Source organism: Octodon degus, unplaced genomic scaffold (genome assembly GCF_000260255.1).
Source record: "Octodon degus isolate 3935 unplaced genomic scaffold, OctDeg1.0 scaffold00043, whole genome shotgun sequence".
NCBI classification, from domain to species: Eukaryota; Metazoa; Chordata; class Mammalia; order Rodentia; family Octodontidae; genus Octodon; species Octodon degus.
This window is the reverse complement of record NW_004524619.1, coordinates 15,764,505-15,777,266: the sequence shown is the minus strand read 5'-3', so window position 1 is coordinate 15,777,266 and position 12,762 is coordinate 15,764,505. Positions and strand designations below refer to the sequence as shown.

Here is a 12,762-nt window from a genome sequence, read left to right as displayed (position 1 = left end):
AAAAAAAAAAAAAAAAAAAAAAAAAGTTTCTATGAAATAATAAACTTATGAAAGTTACTACATAGTAAGGCATCGATAAAAATTTACCATCATTATTATTTTAAAAATCTTCAAAAAAGTGCTAGCAAGAATTTTTTATTTTGGGGGCACAATAAAAAACAATCAGGATCTTAATTTTATAAAAAAAATTGTTTATAATCCAAAGGAGTTGTTTGTGCAGTGCCCAGCAGCCCGACCACAAATAGTCATTTCACCTTGTGGGAGACAGATCGCGGTTGGCCATCAGAGACTTTCTCCTGTCAGGCCACACAACGTCTAGTCACCGAAGAACCGACCCAAACTGCAGTGTCAACTCCTCAGGGCAGGGAACAGAGTGGGGAGGAGAGACTGCAGGCACTGCGCCACCCTCTGCTCCCGCAGCTCCTCCTGCGGTAGGTCAGTGCTCAGCCGAGAGGATGTGATTAGGAGGCTGCAGCTAGGACCAGCGCTCTCCCAGCAGCTGTGCAGGGGCTGTCTTGGGCTTTGGGGACCACAGGACAATCAGTATTATGGGATAAAAATAAAAGATAAAAAGACCCATGATTTCTGCCCATTCTGGGTGATCATTTTATTTATTTTTGTCTTTGTCTTTTTATTTTTATTTTTGTTGACACAGGGTCTCACTGTGCAGTTCAGGATGGCCCTGAGCTCACTTTGTCGCCCAGGCTGCTCTCGAACTCGCAGTGACCCCTGCCTCAGCTCCCGAGTGCTGGGATGACAGGGTTGTGCCAATGCCGCTGCTTCTCCAACCGCCTCAGAGGGTGACCCAGAAAATGTCTGCTGCTGACAATATGCAACTCTTCTTGCAAGGGAAAGCAAGGAATTCAGAGAGGTTTTCGCTACGAACACTCTCCTCTCACTCCACCTCCTCGCTTACTCCACCGCTAAGAGAAGTGCTAACAACGCACCGAGAAGGCCATCGACCTTCTCCACCAGCAAGGTGGCCCAGCAAGACGGGGGGTCTCCCGCCGCCTGGGAGCCAAGGAGCCTTCCTTCCCACCTGCCTCCTTCATAACAGAGAGCGATAAATACCGAGCTATTCGCTCCTCCAGCTCTGCGCCATGTAAATGAAGACCAATAAGGTGCTGCGGAAGCGCTTCAGCCCAGACGAAACTCACTCGACCAGACTGACCAAGCCAAACTGCGTGCACCCACCAATGGGGACAGGTTTCTGTTTACACAAAAGAACTTCCTAACTTATAGGACAGGAATTGACAGAGGCCTTCTGGAACCGGTCTAGGCCTAGACCAAGGAAAATGATTTACGGGATGGCAAATCAGCCTCAGGAGGAAATGCTGAGGGAAGTGAAATTGTTTAGTCTGGAAAAAGGGCAAGCAAAGAGGGGTTTGCTGAGAGGTCTCAAATGTGGGAGATGCTGACCAGCTGTGCACGGAAGGCATAAAAAAAAAAAAAAAAAAAAAAAAAAGGAAATTGGTTTAATTGTAAGCGACAGAGAAGTGAGCAAAATGAAGAGTGGAAACTTAACTTTCAGAGTCTTAAAAATTTGGACTGGGCATCCACACACAGCAGTTAGACCGGAAACTTTCTGGAAGAGATGGCCATCTGTCCCGAAATAGCTTAATCCCTGAGATGTGGGGAGGGGACCACGCAGGGGACCATCTGGGCAGCAGGACTCCCTGGCTTGTTTATTCTTAGGGATACTTGCATCTTTCATGGCTAGCAGTCAGTTGGATGAAGTTTATTTCTGATGCCTCTGGGCATACCACGAGTCATACCACTACAAAAAGAGGCAGGTTCTGAGTAGAACACAGAAATGCCTTCACCTAAATTGCTCTCCAGGGCCGTCCAGATAGCTCAGCAGATGAAAGCGCCTGCTTAGAGAGACGCAGGGAACGGGGTTGGAGCCTTGGCCTGCTGAGCCAGCCCCGCCCCTGGGGACATGCTGTGACACTGACTGAAGCCAGGCGTGGTGGTGTGCCTGTAATCCCAGCTCTTGGGGGGTTGAAAACAGGAAGGATCACTACCAGTCCGACCTGTGTAGTGAGACCCTGCAGACCCTGTACTAAATACATTAAATAATAATAATAAAATAAATTGCTCTCCAGCTTAATGACAAACTGTCACAGAAAAGCTCTGGGCTTGTCATCAGCTCAACTTTCTCCCAGATACTGAAGGAAAGTGGGCCAGCACTAAGGGTCAGCTGGTGACCCAGCTGCACTTGGTAGGCACACAACGCAGCTTGCCACGAGGACAGGCTGAGCAGACGTGGCAGATGCCTGGGCCAGTGGCCAGCCTTCGCTGGAACCCCGTCATTCCATTCAGGGGCCTCTCTTGTCGGTAGGGGTGGTTCGTGGCTGGGTAAGAGGGGGCCGCAGTCCTCACATAATCATGGAGGCAAGAAGGCCTCTGGCTTCCCGTGAGCCCTGGCACTGCGGTGACATGGCAGCCCTGGGCACCCCGGAGGTGGGGACAAACCACGCAGAGCCGTGCCTCCTGGCCTCTGACCTGCCCACGCATCAGGTGTTGCACTGTCTCACCCTTCCAGGTCAGTTAAAAGCTACACAGACTTCCTGGCGAATGAGCACTGAAGGTCCTGGCGCCCTTGTTTCTGAACCTCCCTGAGTCTCCCATTCATAATGGCAGGCTCCCAGAGACCCGGTCTGTGCCTAAATCTCCAACTTCAAAGCCTCCTCTTGCTACCTAGGTTCAGACTTACCTCTGAAGTGCAGCGTGGTAAACGTCACCACAGTCCTTCCTTCTGTGCGGCTCATGGTCCTATCTGCGTGACTAAGCTAACACTAGCATCCAGTTCCCAGGCTTCTATCACTAAGAGAGTTTCTAGATGTGACACATCCGGGATCACTCTTGGCACACAGTAGGTGCTAAATCAATGCTGTCCGTCGTGCTGTAAGCACTTTATGAGGAATGCGATAGCTCTGACTGCTACACTCATACACGCTGTAGGTGCTACGGGCTCTATGTGCTGTCCCTTTTATTTTTCCTGCTAGTATTAATCAGTTCTGATATATGCCAAGTATTTGTCTAGCACCTTGCAGACATTATTTTGTATTTTAATTTCTTTTTAGCTTAAAACAATAACATTACAGGAACAATAATGCTTTATAGCACTAACACTATTATAATAACACTTATTAAACACCTACTATGTGAAAGGCACTGTGCATGTCGCAGTGTGTCATGTGCATCACTTAATCACTGAAATTCTGGCAGCTGGTGACATTATCATCATTAATGATATCAGTAGGATTGACAGATAAGAGGCCAGGCCTGCAGACACCAAGGAAGTAGCCCAAGCTCACGCGGCAACCAGAGTGAGGACTGAGCCTCGATCCGTGCCACTGTTTCACACTCTCTGAAGACTTTGTGCCAAGGGTGTGGCTCACCCTAGTGAGACACACTTTGGGAGAAGCCCTGCGGTAGAAGTGTGAACTGCGGAGACGCATGTCCCCAGACAGCTCCCTCGCCAACCCCAAGCTGGTTCCAGGCGGCGTCTGGTACTGGGAGCACGGATTCGCCCTTGCTGGCCCACGCAGGACAAAGCGGGCCGTGTGGAAAGACGGCGCCCGTGAGGTGCGCTGTGTGCCCCACGGAGCCCACACTCTCCTCAGGCGGGCAACACACACACACACACACACATACACACACACACACGAATTTATTTCTACTTTAACACAACTAATGAAGCCGTTATCATTTAGTAAAAATAAATGAAAGTTTTTATTTCTCTAATATTAAATTGACTTTTAAACTTTTGAAGTGAATGTGTAGAACCTTTCTTTCTTTTTATCCCCGCTTGGGGAGTTGTAATTGCATTTTAACTGGTGCCGATTCAAGAACAATTTTAACCTTGAATTGCAAATGTGTTGGCTGGAAGTGTATATAAATCATTTCAACTTAGTTTTTATTATAAAAGTATTACAGAGAATAATTAGTTTTTAATCTGTTGGTTGGAATCAAAGGAGAGCTGAAATCTATTCATGCCACTCCTATGCAGCAAAAGCATTTGTCCCCAAGATGTGCAGAAGGGACCATGTGGCTGAAGGGGAAGTGAGGGAGAAGCCAAAAGTAATAGAATTATGAACCCTTACAAGACTGACATGAGCAGTGTTCGAGGGGTGGGCAGACAGTGGCAGTTAGAGCTGGAGCCCTTCACTAGCTCAACAGCTGGCCCAGCAGCACGGAGCAGGCACGGTGGTGGCTCACCTAAGGGCAGGGACAGGCCTCTGTTTTAAATTCCAAGGGTCAGCCAGCTAGCTCAGTGGTCTAAAGCACTTGCTTAGGCAGACGCAGGGACCAGCATCTGCCACTGAGCCCCAGCATGCCATGCCGGCCCTGCCCCTGGGGCGCTGAGAGGCGACTGAGACTGGGCACGGTGATGTGCGCCTGTAATCCCAGTGCTTGGGAAGCTGAAACCAGGAGGATCACTACGAGTGCAATCTACATAGTGAGACTCTGTAGACCCTGTACTAAATATATTAAAACAAAACAAACAAACAAAAAACAAACATAGGTATTTAAAATTCCGGTACCCTGGACCATCCAGGTTACTGCTGAACTTGCGCTGCAGAGGTGAAGGCAGCGAGCTTCACGCTGCCCCCCGTCCATCCTGCCGCCCAGGGTGGTGCTGCATGAGGTCTTCTGCAGCAAACAGAAAGGCACTGCACCCCAGTCAACAGGGACAGCGAGCTCTCTGGAGCTGAGGGCGGCGGCGTCAGGTCACCACTTAGAAACTGCCATTCTCACATGCCCGGCACACCCTACCAGGCTGGATACAAAGTCTGGTAGACGTGCTCCCCATCAGGGGCACAGTGGTGAGCCGCACCTCACGATGGGAGCCAGCAGCCCCCGCCCCCAGTGACTGTCACACTGCAAATGTGGCAGCCTCCATGGAAATGATAATGTGTCGGATATACGAGCTGCCTCATTAAAATTAATTTCACTTGTAGCACTTTAAGGTTTTTTTCATGTGAAGAGTAAAAAATATAAAATGATGTTTGTCGGTCATTTTATTTCCAGTGGACAGCACTGCCTTACAGGACTGGCAGGCACTGAATAACAGCAACAACACACCACCTAATTAATCTTCCTAGCACTTCTTCTGGTGGTAGGCGCAGGTCTAGGCATTTCAGGGACACCCCTTCATTTAAGCTCTAGGATGCCTCTACTCTGACCACTTTACAGATGGAATAACTGAGGCACTAAGTAGCAAAGTAGTTTAGAATTTGGCCAAAACATAGAGCCAACAGTGGAACCCAGGAAGCTCGCTTCCTCAGCACATGGGCTTGATGCCAAAGATGCTCCAGTCGTTACGGAAAGAGGACTGTGCAGACGCCTTTGTTCAACCACCTGCCCTCAAAAAAAAAAAAAGAAGGATAACAAAGTAGACGCATCCTGATTTATTTTTTTCCTGTATTTTTATTTTGAGACAAGGTCTCTCTCTGTTGCAAAACTGCTCAAGGTGGGCTTGAACTTGCCATCTTCCTGCCTTAGCCTCCCAGAGTGCTGCGATTGAAGACATGCCCTATCATGCCTGGCTTATTTCCTGCCTTTTTAATAGCACCCCCAGGAAGCACTTCAACGAAACTCATGCTGGAGAGAATAACAGGCGATCTACTGTAACCTACAGGAGGCACCAGTGCTGGCAAAGGTGCCCTGGGTAGGGGCCAAGGGCCGGGGAAGCCATCTGAGAAACCCAGAGCTGAACGAAACAAACCCCCTTGTGGTCCGAGAGGTCAGGAGCACCCCTCGGTCCTCTGGGTCCTCTGGGAGGAGACAAATCCGGCCTCTGCAGCCTGTGGCAAGCCCTGTGTCCCGCGAGGACGCTGCTTACAGTCACCCACATGGACCAGCGCCAGGAGAAGAGCAGAGGCTTTTGAAAATGAGAAGAGTGCAAGGCTTGGAGTGCTTTCTTTCAGACGGAAGCTGAGATGGAATTCCTAATTACTCGGCTTTTTCAAACTGGCTGTTCGCCTTTTTGAAATGAACATTCTGTACTAACTTTCAGAAAGAAAGTGCTGGCAGGGCGCGGGTGGGAAGGGCTGCAGTGCTCGTGTGTGGATGCCTGGGGCTTTCTTTATTAAGGGCTGACACAGCTGTGACCTCCATGGGCTCGGCAGCAAGGGTCCCATCTGCCACTTGAGTGAGAGCTCTTTTCCCCCGGGGGAGAGGGACAGGGAACTACAGAGCAGCCATGGATAAAAGCAAACATTAGTCAAAGACGGTTGGTTGTAAAGAAATTGAACGGCACATGCGATGAATTTATTCCCTCAACTTCCCTGAAGTGCACCACAGAAAGGTCATGCATGGGAAGGCCACTGATCCTTCCCCGGTCCCTGAGTAGATGGGACACAGGAACCAAACACTTTCCAGGGCTGCTGAGTGACAAGCATGTGAGCGGACATCCGAGCCCCACGCTGCGCCTTCCGCTCGGACACAGTATCCCGCACAGTGTCACACAGGGTGCACCGGTGCTCCCTGCCTGCCCCTAGTAAGTTCCCAGACGCCCCCACCTCTTCCTGTACCTGAAATGCTATGCAGATGCCCAAACCTCTATTTCATACATTATCGCAAACATATAACTCCCTGAAGACAAAAAGCACTTATTTAAATGACAAACTGGGTCCCTCCTAAAGCTCTTCCCTCAACCTTGAGAAAGAAGTATTTCAACTGTAACTTTATCTTTAATAAAATAATCTTGGCTTCCCTATTAGTAAGAAAACTTCCTTCTTAGTTCATTATCTGCTTATGGTTGGCAGATCCTGTTCAGCAACCAAATTGCTAGTCCTTCCTCTTTTTGGTCAGAGTGAAATTAAAAGGGCATATTCCAGAATGCCTGCCAACAGTAGTGAGGCCGCACAAATCCATCCGGCTTGGCCCAAGCTGGTTCACTCTGCCAGGAGGGCAATGTGCCATCCCTTCCCCTGCAGCTCCATTACCCCAGGGAGTGGACCCTGGCTGCGCGGACGCTCTCCAGAACCTTGCTGACTTAGCCAAAGACAGGCCACAGCTCCCAGCTGGCTGGCGAGGTAGGTGGCCACTGTCTACTCAGAACTCTCTTCTTAAAGCCCTGACCTCACAGCCTGCCCCTGGCCAGGCACCAAGATCAACGGGCTCCAGGGGCCATGGGACCAGCAGAACACAAGCCAGGAGGAAACAGGTCCAGAACTGCACAAAAGTTCAGAACTGACCGGTCCCAGAGCTGTCAGGAAGGCCAAGATTTAGAGATGACATGGGTGCCCCAGGATGAAGACAAAACCGCATGTTGCACTTTCTAGTTCCAGCCCTGCTCAGGACAGCTCTGGCCGGCTTCCGCTCAGAGGCTGTTACTGCTAGTTGTTCACAATACTCTTCTACATGAGCTGCTCTAGGGCAGTTTCTCCCATAAAGAAAGAACCTGACTGGACAACCACCCGTTCCCCCTGCCTATTCTGTCCCCTCTATCCTGGTTGGGAGGATCTTGGCAAAATTCCATGTCGGCTGGGCTCAAAAGCCTGCTGTCGTTGTCCTTAGTTACATCCCTGGCCCCATCAGCTAACGCCACAGCTTCCTCCCTCCCTCTCGTCCTTTCCCTCTCCTCCCTCCCTCTCCTCCTTCCCTCCCTCCCTGCCCCACTGCCCTCCTTGGTTGTGAAGCTATGGGAAGCTGGCAAGGGGTCATTTCCGAGAATGGTCTTGCTAAGAACCTTTTTTTGTGGCCAGTCCTGATTAGTGGCTCACGCTCCCTTTCTTATGGATCCCAGTGCATGCTGACTTTTTGAAAACTAATGTTCTTTCTCTGTCTCTGTCTCTATCTCTGTCTGTCTGTCTGTCTGTCTCTCGTTAGCCATGGATCCCAGGGCATGTTCCTTGTATGGAATTGTCCAGTGCAGGCCAAGCCACCGTAAAGGCCTCTCAGCTGTTTTAGGCTGACAGAGGTAAAGTGTTTAGTGAAGTGTGCTTATTCAGAAAAAGCTCAATCAGTGATATGTTTTACTTCATTTCCTTCTGTTTGCAAACCTCTCTTTTTCTGAACTGTGACAGGCTTAGTGATCTGAGAATTTTAAAAAATTTTTCAATTAGATACCATAACTTGGATACCAGCCATGAGATCTTGGGAAAATCACTTACTTTTCATGGTCTTCCATCTCTCTATGAAACGGGGTATGAAAGGTTCTGACCTCAGAAGCCTGCAGCTCGTGGGGCGCACACAGGCTGATGCGTTCAGAGCACAGCCCGTCTCTGGCAGAACATAGCGCATGTGGCACCTGTTTCCTCTCCAAGACAGAGTCTACACGATGCCTCGCTTCACGTGTGAAATTCCCCTCTGCTACTTAATATGTAGCTTAGAATCCACAGCACACATTTCACTAGTTTTGCACTCAACATATTTGATGAGAACAACGAAGAATCAATGAAGATCACAGAATTAAAAAGCGAAGTGAAAGCCTCGCTGGTGTCATCTGGCACGGCTACGGTCAAGCCAATATAAAACCCGCAGAAGGGAAGCACCGCGGGCCTGGGGGCGCAGCGGCCTACCTGGTGGTAGGAGATGGGCACGGGCTTCCGGAAGACGATCCACTCCACGATCTCACTGCACGGAGGGGTGGTCAGAGAACCTGTGTACCGGTAGTAGCTGCCCAGGGATGCAGGCAGGAGGTCCTGGAGGATGAAAGGGTCCAAGAAGGTCTCCTTCTCTGTGGGGAGAGGGGATGAAAGGAGCACACTTTCAGTTACACCATCAGACGCTTGAGGGTGCCACATCACCAGCCTGTGTGGTGCTGGCAGAAACCAGGAACCAGGCCGCGCTTCTCGGGGTGTGCCCAGGGACAGCAGCACAGCACAACACTTCTTAAGGAACAGGTTTTGTGCTGAACAAGGGGCAGCAACATGACAGTCCCACAGCCCCAGAAAAATCAACAAAACACCCCGGTAGGGTGTCATCTCTGCAGAGAAGACACTGGTGTGTGCTGATTAAACCCGCCCTGCCCCGTGTTTCATTGCAGAATGCGCCTCTAACAGTGGACAAGCAGCAGAACAAACCATGGGTCACAGTAAGACAATCGTTATGAGAACAAAAGCAGAAGCCAAGGGTAGCACGCAGTGCCCAAGCGGGCTAGGCTGTGTGGTGACTGCACCCAAGGCCTATCAGAGCCACGTGAGACCCAACCAGAACCTACCCGTGACCACCGAGGCCAGGCCTGGTGCCTGTACCTGTAATCCCAATACTATGGGAGACTGAGGAGGCAGGAAGTGTGCAAGTTCAAGCCCATACTGGGCAACTTGGCAAGACTTTGTCTCCAAATAAAATGTACAGAGGTCTGGGGATGTAGCTCAGCAGTGTAACATTTGCTCAGCATGCAAGAGGCCCTGTGTTCTGCCCTCTGTATCTCAATAAATGAATATTAAAATGCCCCAGAAACGGGCCTCTCTTTATCTTTTTTAACCAGAATGCAGATCTCTGCTTTAATGGAAGAATGACAGTTAAGTTGAGCCCCAACAGCCAGAATTCACAATGACCGGCAGAGGAAAGAAAGCCCAGCTGGGTAAGATGCTAGGTACTGAGGCAGCAGGCCGTGACACCAGCGTCTTGCTGCTAGAAATGGCAGAGTTCTGACTCAAGAAGCTGAAGTTAACGAGACAAAATTAAGCGAGAATAGCAGAGAGGTAAAGGAGATCACTAGGCAGTGGGAACAGCAAGTGCCAAGGTCCTGAGGCCCCCAGGAACAGCATCCGCGAAGGTTAGGGTATGCCCCCCAGGAGTTGCGGCAGTCGGCCACTTCCTTCACCATCAGAGAAGCAGCCCTAGCTTTAAATCTGGTCTCTCCTTTTACCCTTGTCCAAGGCGCACTAACACACGAGGAGCCCAGCTGATGGCCTGCTCGGGGCTCCTCCTAGTGGCTTTCACCGGACCAGCAGGGCTCACACCTGTGCCTAAGGCAATGTCCTTTCCAAGCCTGAATCACCTTCTTCTTTCTCCTCACTCCCATCAACAACGGCTGGCACTTGGACCAATCCCCCCGACTCCAGGGGTCTTAGTAATGGGGGATAAACTATGTCAGAATGGATAAAACTGTAATCTCCTTTTGGAAGACCACAGTTGAATAAACTCATACGTGGGCCGCACTGTTTCAGTCCATGTGCCGCCAAGGCAAGCCCTGGGCTTTCCTGTGTCCCAGGCACTGTTCTAGGCAGATGCTGTCAGCATCTAAACAGCACTAACTCCTGGAAGAGCTTCAGAATTGTAACTTACTGACACTTAACCCCACACAGCTGGTCCTGTTAAGATCCCAGTACACAGAGCCGGAACACAAAAGCCTGAGGTGTAGGGCTCAGCTTTTCATTTCTGCACCACCGCGCTCTCCCATCTCTCTGTCTACGAAGCGTGCGCCTTCCACGCTCCAACTGACAGATATGGAAGTCAAGGCACACGGTTCCCTAACGGAGCCACGGTCACGAGCCAGCAGGGGTAACAGCATAATTCATTAGGCTCGACACCCAGAGCTGGTTCTTACAGACGCTTCGGATTCATGTTTTCTGAAGGAGAAATTAAGTATTAAGTAACAAATGCAAAAGTCTTCAAATCATGGGGTGCTGTGATCAGACCACACAGGCGAGACAGCTTCTACAGGCCAGTGAGGCCGGAGGCAGCAGGACTGCCTTCCTCCCTCAGCAGGCGCGGGCTCTACCTTAAACCTGGTTATCAGCAGTGAGGTGATGCAAACCTCTGCAAGGACACCTAGCTGGGCCGGGGTTGGCCAGGAGAAGGAACACTTGGGCCTTTGCTCGTTGCCGCTGGGCCATCTCAGCTGTGTGGACAGCCACCGTAAAGCCCCAAGTGTTAGCCTGTGTACAGTCTGGCACGGCCAGCTCCAAAGCTGCCACTTCCGTCTCCCCTGCGGCATCACTCCACCACTCCTCCACCTGCTTATGACCAAGTACCCTAAACGGAACAATCCAAAAACCTGAAGTTGCCCCTAGAGGCTCATCTGGGGTTAGGGTGTTGGTCTGTAAGCTGTGTGCGGTCTCAGGAAGCCACAGGGCCACCCTACAAGGCTATCTTCATTACCAGCTGTCCCTGTGGCACCAGGTCAGGGGAGTACAGGGTGCAGGGGGAACCTGGAGATTGGTGTCCACTCCCCGCTGGCCACCCCAGGGCTCAGAGGAGGTTCTGGCTGTCATGGTGTGGAGGAGAAACAGCCCTGAGGGCCAGGGAGCACGGGCTGCACACTGTGCAGCATGGGGCCATGGATTGCAGGACGCCTCCATGTGGAAGGGCGGAGGCCACCCCAGCTCAGGGGCCTTAGGAGCCATGCCCCATTTCTTCACATAGAGTCCCATCCAGGAGCCTTGCCACTCGGGTAGCTAGAAGCCCAGCTCCTAGCGGAAGATATTCCAAAGACCATGTAGTGAGGGCTGCTACAGAAATGGAAGCCGAGGGGAAGGTAACAGCCAACATAACATCTGCAGGGACACAGAAGAGTGAATGGAGTGCTCTGGGAGCCTTGGGTGGCCCTGGGATCCAGGTGGGCAGACACCCTCACAGGTGCCGGCCGCTCCGGCCCACAGCTCCATTCCTAGTAGGGCTGGGTGAGGGGAACAGAGGCACAGCCTTCCCTGGCTTGGTCCCGACATGGTGGGGCGCTGGCACCCGTGCAGCAGCACAGGACGCCTCCTGGCTGCTGGGAGGACTGGGGACCCTCCCAAGTGATGGCATTAGGCTCAGTTCTGTCACTGCTGTTCCTTTAAGTCACCATGGTCTAACAGGTACTTCCGCTAATGATGCAGACAGAGGCCTTTTTCCTTCCTCCTAGATTACTAGTACCTGAAAGGCATATCTCAGGCCTGACATATTTTCCATCAGTCTGGTTAGTCTAGCGTGGGCTTTGGAACCAACCGCTGTGTAACAGCTGTGGGACTCGGGCAAAGGCCTCAGTGCCTCTGAGCTGATCCCACAACTTGTGGAGGACATCAGGTGGCTGAGCCAGTGAAGGCGTCAGTCACGCGAGGGCCTGGACCCCTCATGGCCTGGAGTTCTAGTCTGGAGCATCCGCAGCAACGGAACATACGAGAATTCTTTTCCTTTCAAATTCTTCCTTGAATTTTTCTAGGTCATGTGTATGAATTTCATCTAGAAATTTTAAAAATTGCATCTTCAGCACAAACGGGCACCACAGCCCCCGGCCCAGGTGAGCCCTGGCTCATGAAGGCAAGCGCTTGCTCAGAGCGAGCAGAACTCGTGAGCATTTTCTATGAAGTACGCAATAGATTTTAGGTTGGTTTTTTTTTTTTTTTTTTGGAAAAATCAGGGATTGAACTCAGGCCTTTCCGCTCACCAGGGAAGCGTTTTATTCTACTGACTCATCTTCCTGGCCCAATTTTAGGTTTGGTAGGACAAGAGACAAAATCGTAGTTGTCATGTTGGTACTCACATAACAAAGTCATTCCCACAATCTTACTAATAGCATGGAAAATGTTAATAAACCCTATATATACAGTCTTCAAAACATACACCTACTTCATGAGAGAAAAACAATTTTTTTTTTAAGGTGGGAAAATAGCATTTCATTTAATTAGGATTCTTAGCTTAAGACCCACACAGTAGTCAGCTAGGTGAATTTAACTCCCAGCCTGTATCTTGCCCACTCTACTTTAATGTAAGTATCAGGAAGGGTCCCACGCTTATAAAGTCAACCTAGTGAGTCACAGCCAGACTTGGAAGGGTCAAGGGAGGGGCCGTGCCACGTGGCCAGGCCCCAGCACCATT

At 50.6% G+C, this 12,762-nt stretch overlaps 1 protein-coding gene across 1 annotated transcript in view; it reads right to left on the bottom strand.

The window, feature by feature from the left end:
• Ptprg (protein tyrosine phosphatase, receptor type G) overlaps window positions 1-12,762 on the bottom strand; it is a 703,518-nt gene that overhangs the window by 115,218 nt on the left and 575,538 nt on the right. Inside the window, exon 7 of the mRNA XM_004631705.3 lies at window positions 8,535-8,692. Within this exon, the coding sequence (XP_004631762.1) occupies window positions 8,535-8,692 (158 nt within the window). The remainder of the gene's footprint in view (window positions 1-8,534; window positions 8,693-12,762) is intronic.